The sequence below is a fragment of the Lethenteron reissneri genome, chromosome 59, assembly GCF_015708825.2.
Source record: "Lethenteron reissneri isolate LAM-NWPU_2019-01 chromosome 59, ASM1570882v1, whole genome shotgun sequence".
Lineage (NCBI taxonomy): Eukaryota > Metazoa > Chordata > Hyperoartia > Petromyzontiformes > Petromyzontidae > Lethenteron > Lethenteron reissneri.
Window position 1 is genome coordinate 1442262 of NC_083837.1, and position 26423 is coordinate 1468684.

General features: G+C 50.9%; 2 protein-coding genes across 3 annotated transcripts in view; both read right to left on the minus strand.

Annotated features, from left to right (window-relative positions):
* Positions 1–9505, minus strand: part of LOC133357715 (nucleoside hydrolase-like) — a 10020-nt gene extending 515 nt beyond the window's left edge. Inside the window, exons 1-5 of the mRNA XM_061575809.1 lie at positions 9482–9505; positions 4903–5111; positions 3624–3809; positions 2702–2813; positions 1181–1317 (exon numbers count right to left, since the gene is read on the minus strand). Of these exons, the coding sequence (XP_061431793.1) occupies positions 1181–1317; positions 2702–2813; positions 3624–3809; positions 4903–5111; positions 9482–9491 (654 nt within the window). The 5' untranslated portion in view covers positions 9492–9505. The remainder of the gene's footprint in view (positions 1–1180; positions 1318–2701; positions 2814–3623; positions 3810–4902; positions 5112–9481) is intronic.
* Positions 9506–11998: 2493 nt separating this feature from the next.
* Positions 11999–25594, minus strand: LOC133357767 (nucleoside hydrolase-like). 2 transcript variants are annotated; one of them, XM_061575885.1, is made up of 8 exons: positions 25539–25594; positions 18678–18886; positions 17942–18127; positions 16693–16804; positions 15781–15917; positions 14490–14597; positions 13761–13856; positions 11999–12719 (listed from the first exon to the last, which is right to left on the minus strand). In XM_061575885.1, the coding sequence occupies exons 1-8, from the start codon at positions 25546–25548 to the stop codon at positions 12567–12569; spliced, it is 1011 nt and encodes a 336-aa protein (XP_061431869.1). In that variant the 5' UTR covers positions 25549–25594; the 3' UTR covers positions 11999–12566. The 2 variants fall into 2 exon arrangements, with proteins under 2 accessions (XP_061431869.1, XP_061431868.1); XM_061575884.1 differs by lacking the exon at positions 25539–25594 and adding an exon at positions 20453–20854.
* Between the last annotated feature and the right edge of the window lie 829 nt (positions 25595–26423).

A 26423-nucleotide genomic window follows, 5' to 3' on the forward strand; every position in this document is an offset into this window, starting at 1 on the left:
TGTGAGTGAGTGGGTAGGTAAGTGGGTAGGTGAGTGATAGGGTAGGTGAGTGTGTGAGTGAGTGGGTAGGTGAGCGTGTGAGTGAGTGTGTAGGTGAGTGGGTAGGTGAGCGTGTGAGTGAGTGGGTAGGTGAGTGATAGTGTAGGTGAGCGTGTGAGTGAGTGGGTAGGTGAGCGTGTGAGTGAGTGGGTAGGTGAGTGGGTAGGTGAGTGATGGGGTAGGTGAGTGTGTAGGTGAGTGGGTAGGTGAGTGGGTAGGTGAGTGAGTGGGTAGGTGAGTGATGGGGTAGGTGAGCGTGTGAGTGAGTGGGTAGGTGAGCGTGTGAGTGAGTGGGTAGGTGAGTGAGTGGGTAGGTGAGTGTGTAGGTGAGTGGGTAGGTGAGTGATGGGGTAGGTGAGTGGGTAGGTGAGTGATGGGGTAGGTGAGCATGTGAGTGAGTGGGTAGGTGAGTGAGTGGGTAGGTGAGTGATGGGGTAGGTGAGCGTGTGAGTGAGTGGGTAGGTGAGTGATGGGGTAGATGAGCGTGTGAGTGAGTGGGTAGGTGAGTGGGTAGGTGAGTGTGTAGGTGAGCGTGTGAGTGAGTGTGTAGGTGAGTGGGTAGGTGAGCGTGTGAGTGAGTGGGTAGGTGAGTGGGTAGGTGAGTGGGTAGGTGAGTGATAGTGTAGGTGAGCGTGTGAGTGAGTGTGTAGGTGAGTGGGTAGGTGAGCGTGTGAGTGAGTGGGTAGGTGAGTGGGTAGGTGAGTGGGTAGGTGAGTGATAGTGTAGGTGAGCGTGTGAGTGAGTGGGTAGGTGAGTGTGAGTGAGTGGGTAGGTGAGTGGGTAGGTGAGTGATAGTGTAGGTGAGCGTGTGAGTGAGTGTGTAGGTGAGTGGGTAGGTGAGCGTGTGAGTGAGTGGGTAGGTGAGTGGGTAGGTGAGTGGGTAGGTGAGTGATAGTGTAGGTGAGCGTGTGAGTGAGTGGGTAGGTGAGTGTGAGTGAGTGGGTAGGTGAGTGTGAGTGAGTGGGTAGGTGAGTGATGGGGTAGGTGAGCGTGTGAGTGAGTGGGTAGGTGAGCGTGTGAGTGAGTGTGTAGGTGAGCATGTGAGTGAGCGGGTAGGTGAGTGTGTGAGTGAGTGGGTAGGTGAGTGGGTAGGTGAGTGGGTAGGTGAGTGAGTGGGTAGGTGAGTCTCTGTGCTGCACACCCAGGGAATGGCGTTGCGCACGGTGAACTCCCAGCTGGCAATGTGCACCGGGCAGCTGCAGGTCTCCAGCACCACGTAGGCAGCCTCAGGGTCCGTGACAAAGTTAAACTCCCCGGACGCGGTGAAGTTCCCATGCGCTGCATGCACCACAAAGACAAAGATCCCCCGTGTAGCCTCAACAGGCTGTTGGGGCAAGTGTTGTCAACGGGTAGCAAACAGCGGCTATGCAGGCCGGCACGGCACACAAACTTGCCTGGCTGCTGATGAGAAACTGAATTTAGCGCGTTGGCTTTCGCGACCCATATCACCCGTAATACAGGTTTTGTGGGTTAGATCGCGTAAATATATAAATGTTGTGTCGTTAAACCCGCCACCACCCGACACAGCCAACTAGTAAGGGTTGTCACGTAAACAGAACGTGCCCAATTCGTTACTAGTACAGCACTAGTGTATAGTGTAGTGTATAGTAGTGTATAGTGTAGTTTATAGTGTAGTGTATAGTGTAGTATACTAGTACAGCACTAGTGTATAGTGTAGTGTATAGTGTAGTATACTAGTACAGCACTAGTGTGTAGTGTAGTGTACTAGTACAGTACTAGTGTATAGTGTAGTGTATAGTGTACTAGTACAGCACTAGTGTTTAGTGTAGTGTATAGTGTAGTATACTAGTACAACACTAGTGTATAGTGTAGTGTATAGTGTAGTATACTAGTACAGCACTAGTGTATAGTGTAGTGTATAGTTTATAGTAGTGTAGTGTATAGTGTAGTGTATAGTGTAGTGTATAGTGTAGTGTATAGTAATGTAGTGTATAGTGTAGTGTATAGTGTAGTGTATAGTGTAGTGTATAGTAGTGTAGTGTATAGTAGTGTAGTGTATAGTGTAGTGTATAGTGTAGTGTATAGTGTAGTGTATAGTGTAGTGTATAGTGTAGTGTGTAGTGTATAGTAGTGTAGTGTATAGTGTCGTGTACTAGTACAGCACACCGGTGTGTTGGAGAGCCAAGCCACAACATTTACAATCTGAGTACGACGTTTCGCCAGCAATTGCAACCAGCTTCATCAGGCGACAGCCAGGATTAGTGGAGAAATCCACCTGTTTCGTTCCTTAAATAGAAGCGTAGTAGATGTGATGACGTCACTTGTGCGCTCATCTTGCGCGAAGTGGGGGGCGGGGGAGGGGATTAATCAATACATATAAATGACTATGGGATATCCATTGCCGTTTGGATTATTTATATGGTAACGTACTAGTAACGCATTGGCACTGTTCTGTTTACGTGACAGACCTTACTAATTGGCTGTGTCGGGTGGTGGCGGTTCAAGCGAGCCCGACTTTGCTGATGAGACACTGAAGGTCGAAACCGGAGTTCTGCTCGTGTTGAACCAATGGTTTCAAACTCACCTGACTACTGACACTAAATAATGTTGCGGATTTTGCCCGTGTTGAACCAATCGTTCAAGCGAGCCCAACTCTACTGGATGAGACACCGAATGTGGAAACGGGATGGCGGGCACGCACCTTCCACGGTGCCGCCCATGATGAAGAGCTCCTTGAGGCGCGAAGTGAAGTCGGGGTCCATGCGCGTCGCAAGCGCCACGTTGGTCAGGGGCCCCAGAGCCACGAGCGTGATCTGCGGGCAGCACGGAGCAGACTCACGACCGAGGCCTCGGGTGGGGAGCCTAGGCCGAGACCTAGGCCGAGACCTAGGGTCGGAGCCTAGGCCGAGACCTAGGATCGGAGCCTAGGCTGGAGCTTAAGCCGAGAACTAGGCCAGAGCCTAGCCCGAGGCCGAGACATAGCCCGAAGCCTAGGCCGAGACCTAGGGTTTCAGCCTCGGCTAAGGCCTAGGGTTTGAGCCTAGGCCGAGTCCTAGGGTCGGAGCCTAGGCCGAGATCTAGGGTTTGAGCCTAGGCCGAAATCTAGGATCAAAGCCTAGGCCGAGATCTACGCTGGAGCCTAGGCCAAAACCTAGAGTTTGAGCCTAGGCTGAGACCTAGGATCGAAGCCTAGGCCGAAACGTCGACTATTATATATATTTTATTGACGATTCTACGTGTACTCTTAGGTTTTTTCGGTAAAGTCACGTAGGTAAAAAATAATAATAAAATAATAATAAATACAAATAAATAAATTACATCACGACGTTTCGGAGGCAACACAAGTCTCCGTCTTCAGGTGGGACTGTCACAGCCAAATTTACTGTATCAAATTTACTCACCTTGATACAGTAAATTTGGCAGTGACGGTCCCACCTGAAGACGGAGACTTGTGTTGCCTCCGAAACATCGTGATTTAATCGAGTTATTTTCATTTATTATCATTTTATTATTTCTTACCCACACGACTTTACCGAAAAAAACCTAAGCGCACGACTCCTTGCAGTCACGAAAAAGCTTCAAGTCTAGATCCTACGTGTGTAACACGATGCAAATCAATGGACCTGTCCCGGGTTCTCCTTGGCCAGACGGACGAGCGCATTGACCGCGTGTTCCTCCTGCTCCTTCACCGCCACGGGGCTCGGGTCGGGGGGGTCCGGGGAGTCCCCCAGACCGTCATTGCCGTGGAACCGGGTCGCGTGCTTCGGCTTGGCGAGCAGCGGCAAGGAGGCCCCTAGGAACACGGGAACCTGCGGGAGACACGCGGGATTAGCTACGTGCGGTGTGAAAGGAGTTCAACGTACATGCATCATCAACACGTGTGTCTCTCGCTCTTTATCTGACATACTCCCCCACTGTCTCTGTCTCTCTTTCCCAGTGTCTACGCCCTTGGCTCTCAGGCCTCTACCCGTCTCTCTCTCTCCCCGTGTCACTCTCTACCCGTGTCGCTCTCTCCCATTCCTCTCTCGTCTCGTCTCTCAGCCCGTGCCTCCCTATCACTCTCCCCGCGTCTACTCCCTTGGTTCTCAATCACTTTCTCTCCTCGTGTCTCTCTCCCTACCCCGAAGTGTCATGGGGTGAGGGACATGGTGCTGGGCACACCACCCCGCCTTCGTGTGCCGTGTCGGCCTTGATAAGTGCTGCTACTCACAGTATTTATGCAAGTCACTATATATCTTTTGCTGACTTTTTATCAATGTTGCACTCCTATCGTTTTTTTGTACTATTTGTTGTAACTTCCTCCTCCTCCAGTGGAAATAAAGATTCTGATTTGGATACGGGGGATCTTTGAACTGCACCTAAATTTAACTTTGTATTGAACCAGGTAGGGACGACTGAACTGTGTAGCTCTTTTTCAGAAGCGACTTGGCAACAAATGGATACCTCAACGAAGTGGCTCATCATCACGTGGAAATGTATAGCGGCAGCCAAATACACTATGGGCATGTTGATTCTAAATGTGGAGGGAAAAACCGGAGGAACCGGGGCAAAATCCACTCGACCACAGGGAGAGACACGCAAACTACAAATATACAGCAGCAGGCGTCAGGGTCGGGATCGAACCCACGACCTCCTGTAGACCAGGCGAGGTAGTCAACATCTCACCACTGGGAGAGAGAGACACGCAAACTCCAAATATACAGCAGGCATCGTCAGGGTCGGGATCGAACCCACGACCTCCTGTAGACCAGGCGAGGTAGTCAACATCTCACCACGGAGAGAGACACGCAAACTACAAATATACAGCAGGCGTCGTCAGGGTCGGGATCGAACCCAAGACCTCCTGTAAACCAAGCGAGGTAGTCAACATGTCCTAGCCAGCATTGCCCCCCCCCTGCTCACCTGCGCGCTCGCTCCACACGCGCGCAGCACGCGCGCCACGTTGTCCGCCACCTGGCGCACGTGCGTGTTGCCATTGCAGCACGTGATGGCGAGCACGCGCGCGCGCGCGGCGTCTCCCAGGGCAACCATGAGCGCTTGCGCGTCATCCACGCCGCAGTCAACGTCCAGCACCAGCAACTTCTGAGGTGCGGCACCAGCTGGGGGCGGGGCTTAGGGAGGGGTGGGGCATAGAGAGGGAGGGGCATAGAGTTTCAAATTGCAGTGGTACCTCGGTATACGTAATTAAATCGTTCCAGAAGGTAGGACTTATATCGAAAATGACGTATACCAAACGAATTTTTCCCATAAGAAATAAAGGGAAAATAAATAATCCATTCCAGAGTATAAGGAATGATATTTTATGTGGCATATTATACATTAATGGGGTTGTATAAAATAATTTAGACACCACTTAATACTAGCATGCATACATAAATAAAAATAAATGCATAAAATGAATTGAAATAAAAATACAAATTTAGCGTCACTTTACCTTGCTGAGAGGAGTTGATAGTCTACGAGGATGGGGTGGAGTCGTGAACGTGGTCTACGCGGTGACTCATCCTGATCCATACAAGTTCTAGCAAGACGTCGTATCCCAAGCAAGACGTCATATCCCAAGCAAGGCGTCGTATCCCAAGCAAGACGTCGTATCCCAAGCAAGACGTCATATCCCAAGCAAGGCGTCGTATCCCAAGCAAGACGTCGTATCCCAAAGCAAGACGTCGTATCCCAAGCAAGACGTCGTATCCCAAGCAAGACGTCGTATCCCAAGCAAGACGTCGTATCCCAAGCAAGACGTCGTATCCCAAGCAAGACATCTTATCCCAAGCAAGGCATCGTATCCCAAGCAAGGCGTCGTATCCCAAGCAAGACGTCGTATCCCAAGCAAGACATCGTATCCCAAGCAAGGCGTCGTATCCCAAGCAAGACGTCGTATCCCAAGCAAGACGTCATATCCCAAGCAAGGCGTCGTATCCCAAGCAAGACGTCGTATCCCAAGCAAGACGTCGTATCCCAAGCAAGACGTCGTATCCCAAGCAAGACGTCGTATCCCAAGCAAGACGTCGTATCCCAAGCAAGACATCTTATCCCAAGCAAGGCATCGTATCCCAAGCAAGGCGTCGTATCCCAAGCAAGACGTCGTATCCCAAGCAAGGCGTCGTATCTCAAGCAAGACGTCATATCCCAAGCAAGGCGTCGTATCCCAAGCAAGACGTCGTATCCCAAGCAAGACGTCGTATCCCAAGCAAGACGTCGTATCCCAAGCAAGACGTCGTATCCCAAGCAAGACGTCGTATCCCAAGCAAGACGTCCTATCCCAAGCAAGGCGTATCCCAAGCAAGACGTCGTATCCCAAGCAAGGCGTCGTATCCCAAGCAAGACGTCGTATCCCAAGCAAGACGTCGTATCCCAAGCAAGACGTCGTATCCAAAGCGAGACGTCGTATCCCAAAGCGAGACGTCGTATCCCAAGCAAGGCGTCGTATCCCAAGCAAGGCGTCGTATCCCAAGCAAGGCGTCGTATCCCAAGCAAGACGTCGTATCCCATGCAAGACGTCGTATCCCAAGCAAGGCGTCGTATCCCCAGCGAGACGTCGTATCCCAAGCAAGGCGTCGTATCCCAAGCAAGACGTCGTATCCCAAGAAAAGTTTTTCTCATCAAAACACGACGTATACCAAATTCGACGTATTCCAAAGCGGTTGTATACCGAGGTATGACTGTATTACCGCTCTCCCAGCGCACAAACAGCCCCTAGCCTCAGTCATTCGTAAGACGGCGACCCCTCAACACACAATGGGCGATTCGCGTTCTGCAGTTCGGCGAGACTGAATCCGTGCGTTTCAACGGCGTCTCGGCATCGATCCGCCAATGTCAAAGGGCATTCGCCGTTGGTATCGACAATTTAAGGAAGCGGGCTGCTGTTGATGTTAGGGGGGAAGAGCACGGGGCGAGCACGCACCTCAGAGGAAAGCGTCAGAAAAGAGGCGTTTGGGACGAATTCAACTATCATCTCGATGTTGTCCGTACAGCACTTGGAGGGCACGTAGAGCATTTATAAAATGGTTAGTGAAACTTGATAACCCATTCAACCGCTTGTAACCGTTTGTGTATTTGCAACATGTTGCCATCGTGAAATATACTGCTTTGAAATTGGGTCCATCTTTTTGAAACACCCTGTACCAGCGTCGGCAGTAGGGGGGGGGAGAGAGGAGGTGGGGGGGAGAGGAGGTGGGGGGGGAGGAGGTGGGGGGGAGGAGGTGGGGGGGAGAGGAGGTGGGGGGGAGAGGTGGGGAGAGAGAGAGGAGGTGGGGGGGGAGGTGGGGGGGAGAGGAGGTGGGGGGGGGGAGAGGGGGCGGGGCAGAAAGTGGGGTCCACTTTCTGCCCCGCCCCCTCTCCCCCCACCTCCTCCCCCCCCCACTGCTCACACGTCCGAGTGAGTGACAGTGTTCACACGTGCGAGTGAGTGTGAGTGAGTGAGTGTGAGTGAGTGTGCTCACAGAAGCGAGTGAGTGTGAGTGAGTGAGAGTGAGTGAGTGTGAGTGAGTGTGCTCACAGAAGCGAGTGAGTGTGAGTGAGTGAGAGTGAGTGAGTGAGTGAGAGTGAGTGAGTGAGTGAGAGTGAGTGAGTGAGTGTGAGTGAGTGTGCTCACAGAAGCGAGTGAGTGTGAGTGAGTGAGAGTGAGTGAGTGAGTGTGAGTGAGTGTGCTCACAGAAGCGAGTGAGAGTGAGTGACAGTGTTCACACGTGCGAGTGAGTGTGAGTGAGTGAGAGTGAGTGAGTGAGTGTGAGTGAGTGTGCTCACAGAAGCGAGTGAGTGTGAGTGAGTGAGTGTGCTCACAGAAGCGAGTGAGAGTGAGTGACAGTGTTCACACGTGCGAGGGAGTGAGTGAGTGAGTGTGCTCACACGAGTGAGTGAGAGTGAGTGAGTGTGAGTGAGTGAGTGTGCTCACACGAGTGAGTGAGTGAGAGTGAGTGTGAGTGAGTGTGCTCACACGAGTGAGTGAGAGTGAGTGTGAGTGAGTGAGAGTGAGTGAGAGTGAGTGAGAGTGTTCATACGTGCGAGGGAGTGAGGGAGTGAGAGTGAGTTTGAGTGAGTGTACTCACACAAGCGAGTGAGTGTGAGTGAGTGTACTCACACAAGCGAGTGAGTGAGTGAGAGTGAGTGAGTGAGAGTGAGTGTACTCACACAAGCGAGTGAGTGTGAGTGAGTGTACTCACACACGCGAGTGAGTGAGAGTGAGTGAGAGTGAGTGTACTCACACAAGCGAGTGAGTGTGAGTGAGTGTACTCACACAAGCGAGTGAGTGAGGGAGTGAGAGTGAGTTTGAGTGAGTGTACTCACACAAGCGAGTGAGTGAGTGAGAGTGAGTGAGAGTGAGTGTACTCACACAAGCGAGTGAGTGAGTGAGAGTGAGTGAGTGTGAGTGAGTGTACTCACACAAGCGAGTGAGTGAGTGAGAGTGAGTGAGAGTGAGTGTACTCACACAAGCGAGTGAGTGAGTGAGAGTGAGTGAGTGAGAGTGAGTGAGTGAGTGTGCTCACACGAGTGAGTGAGAGTGAGTGAGTGAGAGTGAGTGAGTGAGAGTGAGAGAGTGTGCACACACGTGAGTGAGAGTGAGTAAGAGTGTGAGTGAGTGAGTGAGAGTGAGTGAGTGTGAGTAAGAGTGAGTGAGTGTGAGTGAGTGAGAGTGAGTGAGTGTGAGTAAGAGTGAGTGAGTGAGAGTGAGTGAGTGTGAGTGAGTGTACTCACACAAGCGAGTGAGTGAGTGAGAGTGAGTGAGAGTGAGTGTACTCACACAAGCGAGTGAGTGAGTGAGAGTGAGTGAGTGTGAGTGAGTGTACTCACACAAGCGAGTGAGTGAGTGAGAGTGAGTGAGAGTGAGTGTACTCACACAAGCGAGTGAGTGAGTGAGAGTGAGTGAGTGAGAGTGAGTGAGTGAGTGTGCTCACACGAGTGAGTGAGAGTGAGTGAGTGAGAGTGAGTGAGTGAGAGTGAGAGAGTGTGCACACACGTGAGTGAGAGTGAGTAAGAGTGTGAGTGAGTGAGTGAGAGTGAGTGAGTGTGAGTAAGAGTGAGTGAGTGTGAGTGAGTGAGAGTGAGTGAGTGTGAGTAAGAGTGAGTGAGTGAGAGTGAGTGAGTGTGAGTGAGTGTACTCACACAAGCGAGTGAGTGAGTGAGAGTGAGTGAGAGTGAGTGTACTCACACAAGCGAGTGAGTGAGTGAGAGTGAGTGAGTGAGAGTGAGTGTACTCACACAAGCGAGTGAGTGAGTGAGAGTGAGTGAGAGTGAGTGTACTCACACAAGCGAGTGAGTGAGTGAGAGTGAGTGAGTGAGAGTGAGTGTACTCACACAAGCGAGTGAGTGAGGGAGTGAGAGTGAGTTTGAGTGAGTGTACTCACACAAGCGAGTGAGTGAGTGAGAGTGAGTGAGTGAGTGAGAGTGAGTGAGAGTGAGTGAGTGAGAGTGAGTGAGTGTGAGTGAGTGTGAGTGAGTGACAGTGAGTGAGAGAGGGAGTGCTCAGTGAACGCCTCCTCACCTGTCGCCATCGCTGCTCCGAATGAGGCCCCCGCTCAGTGGGACAGCTGCTACTACGCCCCGCCCCCAACTCTCCTCGCCCCGCCCCCAACTCTCTACGCCCCGCCCCCAACTCTCTACGCCCCGCCCACTCTCTACGCCCCGCCCACTCTCCTCGCCCCTCCCACTCTCCTCGCCCCGCCCACACGCCCCGACCTCGCCCCGCCCACCCCCCTCCCCCCCCTATCGCTTCTGAGAGTCACGTGGCGTCGATCCCGGGAGAATCGATTCCATTGCTGGAGTCGAATGCCAAACCTCGAATCGAGAATCGTACACTTTTATTGTTACACACTTTTATTGTTACACTTTCATTGTTACACTTTCATTGTTACTTTTATTGTTACACACTTCTATTGTTACACTTTCATTGTTACAGACTTTCATTGTTACACACTTCTATTGTTACACCTCTATTGTTACACACTTCTATTGTTACACTTTCATTGTTACACACTTTCATTGTTATACTTTCATTGTTACACACTTTTATTGTTACACTTTCATTGTTACTTTTATTGTTACATACTTTCATTGTTACACACTTTCATTGTTACACACTTCTATTGTTACACTTTCATTGTTACACACGTTTATTGTTCCACACTTTCATTCCTACACGCTTTAATTGTTACACACTTGTATTTAACGTCCCCCCTTGTCTTGTTTATATTCTTTCTAATCTTTGGCGCTTCAATATCTCTGGATCTATGAAGCTTAACGGGCTGAAATGTTGTGCGCACACAAACTCATCGCTCTCCGACGATTCAAGACGTCATTTTAAGAACCGGTCCTTTGTATTCATGCAAACCACCCACGTTTATTCAAAATAATGGAGCTTCTACTTTGGAGCCCCAAATAGAAGTGTGCGAATTAAAACAAAAAAAACTTGCTTTTCATCTGCTTCATCTTCCAAACTAAACATCTGGCATGTCTGCAAGGATTCATATTCTTAGGTTTTTTCGGTAAAGTAACGTAGGTAAAAAATTAAAATTAATAAAAGTAAAATAAAAATAAAATAACAAGTATAACCCGTAAAAACAAAGTTTTTCACTATAAATCCTTTATATGCGTGGCGGCTAGAGTCATCTCGTCTTCTGGCTTGAGATGGCTGCCACCTATGGGTCAGATGATTGTCTGCCAGTATTAAACAATTGGTAATTAAATATTTAATTTGTTTTCCCTAAACAGTGTAAAACGAGTCTGTGTGCAAAATGTCAGCTCGATTGGATCACGGGAAGTGGGTTAAAAAACGACCGAAAGATTTGCACGGTCGTAAGCAAGCAAGCAAGCACGCAAGCACGCAAGCAAGCATGCGAACTTAATATAAAGGATTTAAAAATCACGACGTGTCGGAGGCAACACAAGCTTCCGTCTTCAGGTGGAACCGTCACAGCACGATTGCTGTATCAAGTGATACAGCAATCATGCTGTGACGGTTCCACCTGGTGACAAAAGCTTGTGTTGCCTCCGAAACGTCGTGATTTTAATTTTATTTTTATTTTACTTTTATTAATTTAATTTTTTTACCTACGTGACTTTACCGAAAAAACCTAAGAATATGAATCTGGCATGTCGCCAGCATCGGTCCGTGCAAGCCCGGCTCAGCTGATGAGACACTGCATGGCGAAACCGGTCTGCCTATGAACATCTGTTGACATTTTACAAGGTAAGGAAGGGCGAACTGAGCTGTGTAGCTGTTTTTCAGAAGCGACCTGGCCACAAATGGGAGCTCATCATCACGTGGACATTTATAGCAGCAGACAAACACTCTAAACGCGTCATGTTGATTCTAAATGTGGAGGGAAAACCGGAGGACCCAGGGAGAGAGAGAGACACGCAGACTCCAAATATACAGCAGCAGCAGGCGTCAAGGTCGGGATCGAACCCACGACCTCCTGTACACCAGGCGAGATAGTTAACATCTCACCACGGAGAGAGAGAGATATGCAAACTCCAAATATACAGCAGGCGTCAGGGTCGGGATGGAACCCACGACCTCCTGTAGACCAGGCGAGGTAGTTAACATCTCACCACGGAGAGAGAGAGATATGCAAACTCCAAATATACAGCAGGCGTCAGGGTCGGGATGGAACCCACGACCTCCTGTAGACCAGGCGAGGTAGTTAACATCTCACCACGGAGAGAGAGAGATATGCAAACTCCAAATATACAGCAGGCGTCAGGGTCGGGATGGAACCCACGACCTCCTGTAGACCTGGCGAGAAAGACGACATCTCCTTGCCACCGCACGACGCGGTACAAATGGTGAAGCAACTCTTGAACCCTGACACACGACGAGCGGATGAATCACACCGCACAGCACCACACCACAGCAGGCAAGATGCTGTGGGGACGATGCCAGGAGGCATGTGGACTGAAGCGTCGCCCGGCGCCGTGCTCATGGCGGTCAAGGCTGATTGTGTTGGTGCGTTGCGCTGTACCTCGAGTGGTCAACACAGATTACTGAGACAGGCGACGCTGACATTTGTGACCTTTATTGTTGAGACAAATCACAAAAAGGCAAACAGCCCGCGCCTCTTTGGATGCCAGAAGCCCCAACGGATAAGTGGGTGGGTGGGTGAGTGAGTGACTGATTGGGTGGTGAGTGGGTGGGTCAGTGGATATGTGGGTGGGTGGTTGAGTGGCTGGGTGGCTGGGTGAGTGGGTGGGTGAGTGAGTGGGTGAGTCAGTGGATAGGTGGGTGGGTGATTGGGTGGGTGGGTGAGTGGGTGGGTGAGTGAGTGGATAGGTGGGTGGGTGATTGGGTGAGTGAGTGAGTGGGTGGGTGGGTGGGTGAGTGAGTGAGTGAGTGGGTGGGTGGGTGAGTGAGTGAGTGAGTGAGTGGGTGGGTGGGTGAGTGAGTGAGTGGGTGGGTGGGTGAATGAGTGAGTGGGTGGGTGAGTGAGTGGGTGGCTGGGTGAGTGGGTGGGTGAGTGAGTGGGTGGGTGGGTGAGTGAGTGGGTGAGTGAGTGGGTGGGTGAGTGGATGAGTGAGTGGGTGGGTGAGTGAGTCGGTCGGCGGGGGCCTGCGTCCGTCCCTCCAACCGGTCACTGCACGGCCGCAACGAGCATGGCCATGAGCCTCGCCGTGTCGCACTGGACCATGATGCGCGCATTGACCAGCGGCCGATCCTCCATGATGCCCATCCAGTCCACCACCATCTGGCCGCGCGTCAGAGCGCCGTGCAGCTCCACACGCACCTGCGCACGTGGAGCAAGTGGAGCACGTGGAACACGTGGAACAGGAGAAGCACGTGGAACAGGAGAAGCACGTGGAACAGGAGAAGCACGTGGAACAGGAGAAGCACGTGGAACAGGAGAAGCACGTGGAACAGGAGAAGCACGTGGAACAGGAGAAGCACGTGGAACAGGAGAAGCACGTGGAACAGGAGAAGCACGTGGAACAGGAGAAGCACGTGGAACAGGAGGAGCACGTGGAACAGGAGAAGCACGTGGAACAGGAGAAGCACGTGGAACAGGAGAAGCACGTGGAACAGGAGAAGCACGTGGAACAGGAGAAGCACGTGGAACAGGAGAAGCACGTGGAGCAAGTGGAGCACGTGGAGTGTTCACGATGTCGACAAAGACGACAAAGGCCCCCCCACCCCCTCCGCGTAAGCCTCGCACGGGCCGTCGGGGCAAGTGCCGTTAGCGGCGACGGGGTGCGGTCGGTGGCGGTGATTTACGCACTGTTGCACCGGGTACTCATTCGAGGCCGGGTCGACCTAGGGGAGGCCCAGGACCCGGTGTTGGCCGTCGGCGGGAATCGAACTCGGCTCGCCGGGTGAGTAGCGCAGCGCGCTAACCGTCGCGCCGCCACTCCCCACACACGTGCAAACACACGGTGCTGTTTCATCTTCTTGGTTCTTTCGGTAAAGTCACGTAGAAGGGAAATAATACAATATTAAAAATAAAACATTATAAAATAATTCTCACGACGTTTCGGCCACAACGCAAGCAGCCGTCCTCAGGTGAAGAACAGACCTGTGAGAATTATTTTATTATGTTTTATTTGTATTCTTTTATTATTTCCCTTCTACGTGACGACTTTACCGAAAGAACCAAGAAGATGAATCCCTGCAGTCACGAAAGCTTTAAATCGACACGGTGCTGTTGTTGTGGAGGGCCTTTAACCTCCAAATATCAACACTGATGCTGCCACCTGGATGGGGGGGGGAGGGGCATAACCCCCCTCGTGCCCCCCCCCACCCCCCCCCAGTGCCCTCCCCCGTGCCCACTCACCGAGTGCTCTGCCCACTGGGTCACGAAGTCCGGGTCCAAGGCAGCGGCGACTGCGTAGACGTCGCACGGCACAAAGCCCGGCCCAGCAAACAGCTCCTGGTGGCCACAGAGATGGATGTATGTATGTTGTATGCGTGTTGCATGCGTGTTGTATGCGTGTTGCATGCATGTTGTATGCGTGTTGCATGCATCGTACGTAGCCAACCGTGACAATCAGAGGTGCGCGGGGGAAGGACAACAAACCAAGACGCAAAAACGCCGCTCTAAAGAAGTGGGGAGGGTGGTGAGTGAGTGGGGAGGGTGGTGAGTGAGTGGGAAGGGTGGTGAGTGGGGTGGGTGGTGAGTGAGTGGGGAGGGTAGTGAGTGAGTGGGGAGGGTGGTGAGTGAGTAGGGAGGGAGGGAGGGTGGTGAGTGAGTGGGAAGGGTGGTGAGTGAGTGAGGAGGGTGGTGAGTGAGTGAGGAGGGTGGTGAGTGAGTGGGGAGGGTGGTGAGTGAGTGGGGAGGTTGGTGAGTGAGTGAGTGGGAAGGGTGGTGAGTGAGTGGGGAGGGTGGTGAGTGAGTGGGTGAGTGAGTGAGTGAGTGGGGAGGGTGGTGAGTGAGTGAGTGGGTGAGTGAGTGGGGAGGGTGGTAGGTGAGTGGGGAGGGTGGTGAGTGAGTGGGTGAGTGAGTTGGTGAGTGAGTGGGTGAGTGAGTGGGTGAGTGAGTGAGTAGGAGGGTGGTGAGTAATACCACAGATCCGCGCCCGGGCTCCCGAGCGAAGGCGGTGCTCTTCGCCGAGATGCGCTTCACGAAGCGTCCTCGCTCCGTGTCGGTGGTGGTCCACGCGTCGTAGAACTCCTGCAGCAGCAGCAACACGCACGGGTGGGTGAGCGGCAGTGTGGGTGAGTGGGTAGGCGAGGGGGTGAGTGAGTGGGGAGGTGAGTGTGTGAGTTTGTGGGTAGGTGAGCATGTGAGTGAGTGGGTAGGTGAGTGTGTGAGTGAGCGGGTAGGTGAGCGTGTGAGTGAGCCGGTAGGTGAGCATGTGATTGAGTGGGTAGGTGAGTGTGTGAGTGAGTGGGTAGGTGAGTGTGTGAGTGAGCGGGTAGGTGAGCGTGTGAGTGAGTGGGTAGGTGAGTGGGTAGGTGAGCTTGTGAGTGGGGAGGTGAGTGTGTGAGTGAGTGGGTAGGTGAGCGGGTAGGTGAGCGTGTGAGTAAGCCGGTGGGTGAGTGGGTAGGTGAGCGTGTGAGTGAGTGGGTAGGTGAGTGTGTGAGTGAGTGGGTAGGTGAGCGTGTGAGTGAGTGGGTAGGTGAGCGAGTGAGTGAGCCGGTAGGTGAGCGTGTGAGTGAGTGGGTAGGTGAGCGTGTGAGTGAGCCGGTGGGTGAGTGGGTAGGTGAGTGTGTGAGTGAGTGGGTAGGTGAGTGTGTGAGTGAGCGGGTAGGTGAGCATGTGAGTGAGTGGGTAGGTGAGCGTGTGAGTGAGCCGGTAGGTGAGCGTGTGAGTGAGTGGGTAGGTGAGCGTGTGAGTGAGTGGGTAGGTGAGTGGGTTGGTGTGTGAATGAGGTAGGTGCGCGTGTGAGTGAGCGGGTAGGTGAGTGGGTAGGTGAGTTAGTGATGGGGTAGGTGAGTGAGTGATGGGGTAGGTGAGCGTGTGAGTGAGCGGGTAGGTGAGTGGGTTGGTGAGTGAGTGAGGTAGGTGAGCGTGTGAGTGAGTAGGTAGGTGAGCGGGTAGGTGAGTGAGTGGGTAGGTGAGTGTGTGAGTGAGCGGGTAGGTGAGCGGGTAGGTGAGCGGGTAGATCAGCGTGTGAGTGAGGGGGTAGGTGAGCATGTGAGTGAGTGGGTAGGTGAGTGATGGGGTAGGTGAGCGTGTGAGTGAGTGTGTAGGTGAGCGTGTGAGTGAGTGGGTAGGTGAGCGGGTAGGTGAGTGATGGGGTAGGTGAGCGTGTGAGTGAGTGGGTAGGTGAGTGGGTAGGTGAGTGATAGGGTAGGTGAGCGTGTGAGTGAGCGGGTAGGTGAGTGGGTAGGTGAGTCTCTGTGCTACACACCCAGGGCATGGCGTTGCGCACGGTGAACTCCCAGCTGGCAATGAGGAGCGGGCAGCTGCAGGTCTCCAGCACCACGTAGGCAGCCTCAGGGTCCGCAGCAAAGTTAAACTCCCCGCACATGGTGCAGTTCCCACGTGCTGCATGCACCACACAGGCAAAGATGCCCCGTGTAGCCTTAACATGCTTCATTGGACCTCCTTTGCCAGTACCGATATATTAGAATGGGTTTTTCCCCTTTTTTCTGGCAACAAAACAGCTGTGTTAGGATGTTAAAACACCAAACTGAAACCTTTTACAAGGAATCATGTCTGCAATAAGCACAATACTTGTGGGCAGAATGCAAACAAACAACATACTCTGATGTATGTTGTCGATTTAAAGCTTTCGTGACTGCAGGGATTCATCTTCTTGGTTCTTTCGGTAAAGTCACGTAGAAGGTAAATAATAAAATAATAAAAATAAAACATTCTTAAATAATTCTCACGACGTTTCGGCCACAACGCAAGCAGCCGTCCTCAGGTGAAGAACAGGTCTGTCGGAAAGACAGCGTCTGAATGAAACACCACCAGGCTTGGGGCGTATATTTAAGCTGGATTGGAGGGGGAAGAGCGCCTTGACAAAATAATTATGTTTCATTATGTTTTATTATGTTTTATTTTTATTATTTTATTATTTCCCTTCTACATGACTTTTCCGAAAGAACCAAGAAGATGAATCCCTGCAGTCACGAAAGCTTTAAATCGAAAAGTTCTCCTCAGGTTAAACCAATGGTTTCAAACTCACCTGACTACTGATAAGACACTAAATGTTGCGACCGGTCCAAGATGTTGCTCGTGTTGAACCAATCGTTCAAGCGAGCCCAACTCTGCTGATAAAACACCGAATGTGTAAACGGGCGCGGCGAGCACGCACCTTCCACGGTGCCGCCCATGATGTAGAGCTCCTTGAGGCGCGAGGTGAAGTCAGGGTCCATGCGCATCGCAAGCGCCACGTTGGTCAGGGGCCCCACGGCTATGAGCGTGATCTGCGGGCAGCACGTAGTAGACTCAAGACCGAGGCCGAGAGACCGAGACCTCGGGTGGGGGGTCTGGGCCGAGATGTAGTTTGGGGAGTCTAGGCCGAGACCTAGGGTCGGAGTCTAGGCCTGGAGCCTAGGCCGAGATCTAGGCTTGGAGTCTAGGCCGAGACCTAGGCTTGGAGTCTAGGCCGAGACCTAGGCTTGGAGCCTAGGCCGAGATCTAGGCTTGGAGTCTAGGCCGAGACCTAGGGTCGGAGCCTAGGCCGAGACCTAGGGTCGGAGCCTAGGCCGAGACCTAGGCTTGGAGTCTAGGCCGAGACCTAGGCTTGGAGCCTAGGCCGAGACCTAGGCTTGGAGTCTAGGCTGAGACCTAGGCTTGGAGCCTAGGCCGAGACCTAGGCTTGGAGTCTAGGCCGAGACCTAGGCTTGGAGCCTAGGCCGAGACCTAGGCTTGGAGTCTAGGCCGAGACCTAGGCTTGGAGTCTAGGCCGAGACCAAAGGTCGGAATCTCGGTCGAGACCGAAGGTCGGAGTATAGGCCAAGACCTAGACCAGGGATGGCAAGACCTATACAACCGAGAACTAGGCCATAGACTAGGCCGCGACTTAGGCCGGAGCCTTTGCCGAGACCTTGGATTGGAGCCTAGGCCGAGACGTAGGCCGGAACATTTGCCGAGAATTAGGCGAGGGCCATTGCCGAGAACCTGGATCGGAGATTAGGCCGAGACTTAGGCCGGAGCCTTTGCCAAAACCTTGGATCGGAGCCTAGGCCGGGGTTTAGGTCGAGACCTAGGTAGGGAGCCTAGGCCAAGACCTAGGGTCGGAGCCTAGACCGAGACCTAGGCCAGAGCCCTAGGCTAAAACGTCGACTATAATATATTTTGTTATTGATAATAATAATAGTTAAATTTATAACGCACGCAAATTTGCGGACGTAATGGCCGCAACTCAGAGGCGCGGAGCCAAGCTCAGAGTCGCTCAAAAGCATGATTGTAGAGGTGAGTTTTTAAGTCTCTCTTGAAGGAGGCGATTGAGGTGATGCTGCGAATGTGCAGAGGGATATCGTTCCAGACTGTTGGGCTGCCACCGACAAGCGGCGCATAGACACGAGTGTATATATGTACAATGATACAAATCAATGGACCTGTCCCGGGTTCTCCTTGGCCAGACGGACGAGCGCATTGACCGCGTGCTCCTCCTGCTCCTTCACCGCCACGGGGCTCGGGTCGGGGGGGTCCGGGGAGTCTCCCAGACCGTCGTTGCCGTGGAACGGGGACGCGTCCATCTGCTTGGCGAGCAGCGGCGAGGAGGCCCCTAGGAACACGGGGACCTGCGGGGGACACGCGGGGTTAGCACCTTTACATCATCCGCACCTAGTTTACACAACAAAGGCTCATTCCTAACAGCGTGCTTCAGCCGCACCTTTACATCAGCCGCACCTTAACAACTCTTAGAACCTCCCAGTTCATCCATTCTACACAACAAGGCGAGGTAGTTAACATCTCACCATGGAGAGAGACACACGGCAAACTCCAAATATACAGCAGGCGTCAGGGTCGGGATCGAACCCACGACCTCCTGTAAACCAGGCGAGGTAGTTAACATCTCAGCACGGAGAGAGACACACACAAACTCATAATTTTCAACAGGAGTCAGGGTTGGGATCGAACCCACGACCTCCTGTAAACCAGGCGAGGTAGTTAACATCTCACGACGGAGAGAGACACAGCAAACTCCAAATATACAGTCAGGGTTGGGATCGAACCCACGACCTCCTGCATACCAGGCGAGGAAGTTAACATCTCATAGCCACCGTGATGCCCCCTTTGTCTTTGGGGTGAGTGTTGTGGGTGAGGACCCCCCCCCACCCCCCTCCTCACCTGCGCGCTCGCTCCGCACGCGCGCAGCACGCGCGCCACGTTGTCCGCCACCTGGCGCACGTGCGTGTTGCCGTTGCAGCACGTGATGGCGAGCACGCGCGCGCGCGCGGCGTCTCCCAGGGCAACCATGAGCGCTTGCGCGTCATCCACGCCGCAGTCAACGTCCAGCACCAGCAGCTTCTTAGGTGCGGCACCAGCTGGGGGCGGGGCTTAGAGGGGAGGGGCAGGTGGGGGGGTCAAGAGGGGAGGTGGGGGGGGTCAAGGGGGGGAGGTGGGGAGGTCAAGGGGGGAGATGGAGGGGGGTCAAGGGGGGAGGTGGGGGGGGTCAAGGGGGGAGATGGAGGGAGGTCAAGGGGGGAGGTGGGGGGGGTCAAGGGGGGAGATGGAGGGGGGTCAAGGGGGGAGGTGGGGGGGGTCAAGGGGGGAATTGGGGGGGGTCAAGGGGGGAGGTGGGGGGGGTCAAGGGGGAGGTGGGGGGGTCAAGGGGGAGTGGGGGGGGGTCAAGGGGGGAGTGGGGGGGGTCAAGGGGGGAGGTGGGGGGGGTCAAGGGGGGAGATGGGGGGGGTCAAGGGGGGAGATGGGGGGGGTCAAGGGGGGAGGTGGGGGGAGGTCAAGGGGGGAGATGGGGGGGGTGACGTGGTGGGGAGTGGTGGTCTCAATCAGAATATTTATAATTCGATTTAAAGCTTTCGTGACTTGCAGGAATTCATCTTCTTGGTTCTTTCGGTAAAGTCATCACGTAGAAGGGAAATAATAAAATAATAAAAATAAAACATGATAAAATACAATTTTCACGACGTTTCGGCCACAACGCAAGCAGCCGTCCTCAGGTGAAGAACAGGGCTGTCGGAAAGACAGCGTCTGAAATTTATATTTATGCTGGAGGAATCCGATGAGCTACAAAGGACCTCTTCGTTTTGTTTACAAATATCCAGTAGAGTCACTGAGTCGGAACGTCACAACAACAATCACAATACAAAAACACGATAGGGGTGTAAAGTGTAAAAGTAAACAATATAAGAATAGATTTTACCCTTTTTATATGTCTGTCTATAGTTTTCTGGTTAGATTTTTGTTGCTATTTCTTTTATACCTGATGATGATTGCTTGTGTTGCAATCGAAACGTCGTAGTATGCTATTATTTAATTTATTATTTTATCTTTATACGTGACTTTACCGAAAGAACCAAAGAATAACCGGCCGGGTACCCGGCCGGGTACGGGTACCCGTTTGCGACCCTGGTGCGGCCGGGTACGGGTACGGGTAAGGAATCAAAACCCGTTTGCGACCTCTGCTATATAACCTCTTACCACGGCAGCTCTCTCTCCCACTTCAGCAAAAAATAATTCTTGCTGTGGTTTTCCCAACTGATGATGATTGCTTGTGCTGCAATCGAAGCGTCGTGATTTAATTTATTTTATACCTACGTGACTTTACCGAAAGAAGCAAAGAGTATCCCAGGCATTCTAGATTTGAAGCTTTCGTGACTGCAAGTATTGATATTCTTAGGGTTTTTCGGTAAAGTCACGTAGGTAAAAAATTAAAATTACTAAAAGTAAAATAAAAATAAAATATTTTATTTTTAAAATAAATAAAATAAAAATAAAATATTTTATTTTATTTTTATTTTACTTTTATTAATTTGAATTTTTTACCTACGTGACTTTACCGGAAAAAACCTAAGAATATCATAGGCATGCTCGAGAGTGACGAGTTGTGGATCGCTTTGATTTCTGGGACGGCAGGGAGGATTTGTGGACCGAAAGAGCCTCACATTTGGCACCACATTGATGCTTGAATGCTTTCCTTCTGCACGGATTCATTATAGCCCGTCGCAGCGCCTTTAAAGTTCAAGTTCATGTATTAGGTGTAGCCCTGTGAGCCATTCGGCTTTTGAATCGGGTGCAACTGCAACAAACAAAAAACAAAAACATGAACAAAAAACATTTGAAGTGAATATGTGACTAAGTGCAAACATAAAATCCAAGAAAAGACAGCTAAATATTGCAGAAAAAGCACCGTACACCAACGCTGTGTGCAAAAATCCCAGTGGGATGCAAGTCAAACAACAACAACAACCACAAGACAGCTTAGATTAAGGCCATCAGTCTAACTCTGTACTACAACAAACAAACATGGCTAAACCAATACACTTTTCGAAATCACCAAAATAAAGCCATGAAAGCAATGAAAAAGCAATCATAGGAACTGTGACGGAAAAGCTTTTTTAAATCCTTTATATTAAGTTCACTTGCTTGCACGCTTACAACCGTGCAAATCTTTCGGTCGTTTTTTAACCCACTTCCCGTGATCCAATCGAGCTGACATTTTGCACACAGACTCATTGTGCGTGACAATTTATTTTCGTGAAAAATTTTTTTTCCTAAATGTTCCACTTTTTAGGAATTTTTTTTTCATATTTAATTTAAAATACCAATGTGATACAAATGAAACTCTTACTCAAAAAAACAAAAATGAATAATAAAATAAAACCGATGCCACGCAAATAAAGGATTTATAGTGAAAAACTTTGTTTTTACGGGATAATTTATAAATCCTTTATATTAAGTTCACTTGCTTGCTTGCTTGCGCGCTTACGACCGTGCAAATCTTTCGGTCGTTTTTTAACCCACTTCCCGTGATCCAATCGAGCTGACATTTTGCACACAGACTCATTGTGCGTGACAATTTATTTTCGTGAAATTTTTTTCCTAAATGTTCCACTTTTTAGGAATTTTTTTTTCATATTTAATTTAAAATACCAATGTGATACAAATGAAACTCTTACTCAAGAAAAACAGAAATGAATAATAAAATAAACCCGATGCCACGCATATAAAGGATTTATAGTGAAAAACTTTGTTTTTACGGGTTAATTTTTCTTGAGCCACTTTCTGCATTGTGTATGGTACTGTGATTATATATCTATCCCCGGGGCTATGTCGCCATACAGTCTTTCTGTACGTCGGCTGTCAGGGAATGCGAATCGATGCATAACATTCTGGGGTGGAAAAACTTGCTGGTTCAACCGGTTATCGCTTCAAAGCACCGAGTCTTCTTGTTACTTACAACGCGGGGAAAGTCTACACTGAGTGTTGGTGTCTTAATAGGGTGCTAGTGATTTGAGTGAGTGTGCGTGTTTACAGTTTAACGCGTAGGCTTTCGTGACCAAAATCTATAAATACTGTTTTTTTGGGTTAGATCGTGCAAATATATAAATGTGTCGTTAACCCCACCACCACCCGACACACAGCAAATTAGTAAGGTTTGTCACGTAATCTGAACGTGCCAATTTGTTACGAGTACAGCAGACTGGTGTGTTGGAGAGTAAACCAGCAACATTTACATTTCTGAGTACGACGTTTCACCAGTAATTGCAACTAGCTTCACCAGGCTGATGACGTTTCATCAGTAATTACAACTAGCTTCTTCTTGCTTCTTTCGGTAAAGTCACGTAGAATGGAAATAATAATAAAATAATAGTAAAACATTATTAAATAATTCTCACGACGTTTCGGCCACAACGCAAGCAGCCGTCCTCAGGTGAAGAACAGGTATGTCGAGAAGACAGCGTCTGAATGTTTTCTCGACAGACCTGGTCTTCACCTGAGGACGGCTGCTTGCGTTGTGGCCGAAACGTCGTGAGAATGATTTTATTATGTTTTTTTTTAATCCTTTATATTAAGTTCACTTGCTTGCGCGCTTACGACCGTGCAAATCTTTCGGTCGTTTTTTAACCCACTTCCCGTGATCCAATCGAGCTGACATTTTGCACACATACTCGTTGTGCGTGACAATTTATTTTGGTGAAATTTTTTTTCCAAAATTTGACACTTTTTAGGAAAAAATTAATTATATTTATTTACCAATTGCTTAATGGTGGCAGGCAATCATCTGACCCATAGGTGGCAGCCATCTCAAGCCAGAGGACGAGAGGACTCTAGCCGCCACGCATATGAAGGATTTATAATGAAAAACTTTGTTTTTACGGGAAATTTCTTATTATTTTACTATTTCCATTCTACGTGACTTTACCGAAAGAACCAAGAAGATGAATTCCTGCAGTCACGAAAGCTTTAAATCGAAATACAACTAGCTTCATCAGGCTGATGGCGTTTCGCTAATAATTGCAACTAGCTTCACCAGGCTGATGACGTTTCGTCAGTAATTGCAACTAGCTTTGTCAGAATGTGTTAACTCCGCCACCAACTAGCCGATGAACTGAGTTTTAATTACTGGCGAAACGTCGTACTCAGGTTGTAAATGTTGTGGCTTGGCTCTCCAACACACGAATTGGACACTTTCTGTTAACATGACAAATCTTACTAGTTGGCTGTGTCGGGTGGTGGCGGATTTATCGACACATTTATATATTTACCCCCAAAAAAAACCTGTATTCTGGAAGTGTTTAAAGTGTTGAGCGTGGAGTTTGCATGTGTGAGTGGCTGTGAGTGTGGAGTTTGTATCGTGTTCTGCAAATATGAGTCGTTGAGTGCCAGTGAGCAGTTGTGAGTGAGTGGAATGTGTGTGTTCTGCCCCTGTTATGCAAGAATGCGTGATTGAGTGTGTGGCAGTGATAAGAGTACGGGGGGAGTGGTAGTGTAGCGGTTAGCGCTACGAACTGGACCACCCGAGTTCGATTCCCGCTCACGGCCACCAACACCGGTGACGATTATCTGAACCGGTCCTGGGCCTCCCCTAGGTCGACTTAGCCTCAAATGAGTACCTGGTGCGGTGTGTAAACATCGCCACTGGGGAGACAAAGGCGGCCTGGCGTGGTGCTGGCCACCCACCCCACGTGTGCTGTTTCGGCCTTCATAGGTGCTGCTCGCTAACAGCACTTGCCCCAACAGCCTGTTACAGGCTACACGGGTGATCTTTGTCTTTCTGTGCGAGTGTGGAGTTTGTATCTTCACCCCCTGCTCTGACGAGTGTGCAAGTTTATGGGTCGAGTTCACGGATGGGGCATCGCTGGCCAACGCTGCGACCTTTGAACGATCACTTAAAGTGTGTGTCGTGTGTGTTTTTGTGGCTTTCCGAAAGCAGGGCTGTGGGGCCTACACCGTCAACCTCTCCAAAACGAAGCACCTGCCTGGGTATTTCTGTGCCATCAAACACTTCCACCATCTCAGCTCCCCCACGAGTTCTGGGGGCAGTCGTGGAGGCAGTTTGGAAGAGTTCCCGTACCCCTGGGCAGTCGTGGAGAGAGTTGGAGGAGTTTCCCGTACCCTGAGATTTGGAGGAGTTTCCCATACCCTGGGCAGTTGTTCTTATGAAGTGGAGGTCTCAAGTCCGAATCAGTCGGGCGGCAGAATATATTAATCTTGCTACTCTGGGTCTTCTCGGTTACCGTGATGCCTCTATGCTTGCGAAACGTGGAGCCTTTTAAATGAACGCCTGCTCCGGTTTGAAACATTCAGGCGGGCCTGCCTACGATCCACCCCTCGGTTTATGTGCGAGGAGCTCACGAATCTTTGAGAGATCTGGAAACACAGTCCCCATCGTCAGTGCACTCCTCTGGCAGGCGAGGCTGCGTCGGTTGAGTCGCGTGGCTCGCATGCCAGAGGTCGCAAACTGGTTTTGATTCCTTACCCGTACCCGGCCGCACCAGGGTCGCAAATGGGTACCCGTTCCCTACCCGCACCCGTACCCTACCCGAAATGAGTGACAAACGGTTACTCACCAGTGACTCACGGCCTACCCGTACTCGTACCCGGCCGCACCAGGGTCGCAAATGGGTACCCGTACCCGGCCGGGTACGGGTACATGTGGAGTTTGGGGGGGGGGTCCACTTTCTAAAACTTTCTAAAAGGCTCCCCTTATGATTGAGTTGACGAACAAACGAAACGCCGCACTTTTATAATAGAAGCCACCTGGCCACAAACGGTTCTAGCTCAGCGAAAGCGGCTGACCAATTTGGGAATGCATCGTAGCCAAATACTCTTAAAAGCGCACGTTGATTCGAAACGGAGACACGTGACTCAGCCCATCAGCCCTCCCTGCGGACGGACTCGTCCCCGCCATAGGAACGTGTAGCACGCGTATTGTACGCAGGCAAGAGCCAGCGGCTGCCCGCTCGAGACGCCGAATATTGGACCGCGTCGGAACGCCGAGGGGACCCGACCCGAATCTCGGACTTTGGACGGCAGTCCGGGACCCCAAATGTGGTAGAGTTCCACCCCCTCACCCCCTCACCCCCTCACGACCCCCACCCCCTCACGACCCCCATCCCCCACAATCCCGTCACCGAGGTTGAGCCCCGGTGACTCAGCGACCCACCACTCACCCGTGTTGTGTGTGACACGCTCACCCACGTAACACGCTCACCCGTTTGTGTGACACGCTTACCCACGTGACACGCTTACCCACGTGTGTGTGACACGCTCACCCACGTGACACACATCACCCGTGTTGTGACACGCTCACCCACGTGTGTGTGAATGGTCACCTGTGTGTGAGAGAGCTCACACGAGTGACAGTTCACAGGAGTGAGAGCTCACAAGTGTGAGTGAGAGAGAGCTCACACGAGTGACAGTTCACAGGAGTGAGAGCTCACAAGTGTGAGTGAGAGAGAGCTCACACGAGTGACAGTTCACAGGAGTGAGAGCTCACACGTGTGAGTGAGAGAGAGCTCACACGAGTGGCAGTTCACAGGAGTGAGAGCTCACAAGTGTGAGTGAGAGGGAGCTCACACGAGTGACAGTTCACAGGAGTGAGAGCTCACACGTGTGAGTGAGAGAGAGCTCACACGTGTGAGTGAGAGAGAGCTCACACAAGTGACAGTTCACACAGGAGTGAGTGCTCACACGAGCGAGCGAGAGAGCGAGAGAGAGAGCTGACACGCGTGAACCACACCTCACCTGTAGCCATGTCTGCTCCGAGTGAAGTGCCACCAGTCGGCAGCCTCGCTAAATAAAGACCCCCTCGTCGGCCACCTCCCCCCCATACTCCTGATCCCCTCCTGATGGTCACGGGGAATCGATCCCAGGAGAATCGATTCCATTGCTGGAGATGAATATTGACGAGTGCCAAACCCCGATGGTCAACCGCAACCTTGGAATCAGAATCACCGGCCATGTGGTTTGTGTGTGTGTGTGGGGGGGTTTGATTGTCTTCATGCAAGCCACCCACCGTTTACAGAGCACATCAAATTTGATTAATTCTGAGGTCAAATGACTGAATGTTCTACTTTTGAGTGCAAATAAAAGTGTGTGTGTGCGCGCATTAAAAAAAAAACTTGTTTTTTACCCGATTTATTTTCCAATTAAACATCCGTCTGCTGATGAGAAACTGAATGTCAAAACTGGTTCCTGCCTGTAAACATCTGGCAGGTCACCAGCATCGGTCCATGCAAGCCCGGCTCTGCTGATGAGACACTGAAATGTCAAAACCAATGCTGTTGATACGATACACTCCCAGAATGCAGTGCATCTGATAGGATGTGTAAAATAAATGTAACATGTGGAGACAAATTAAATTGTGTAGAGTGGTGGCACAGCGGTTTCAAAGACAATGCAGTATTTGTGATTATTGCAGACATGATTCATTGCAAAAGGTTTCAGTTTGGTTTCGATTTAAAGCTTTCGTGACTGCAGGGAATCATCTTCTTGGTTCTTTCGGTAAAGTCACGTAGAATGGAAATAATAAAATAATAAAACTTAATAAAATAATTCTCACGACGTTTCGGCTTGCGTTGTGGCCTAAACGTCGTGAGAATGATTTTATTATGTTTTATTTTTATCATT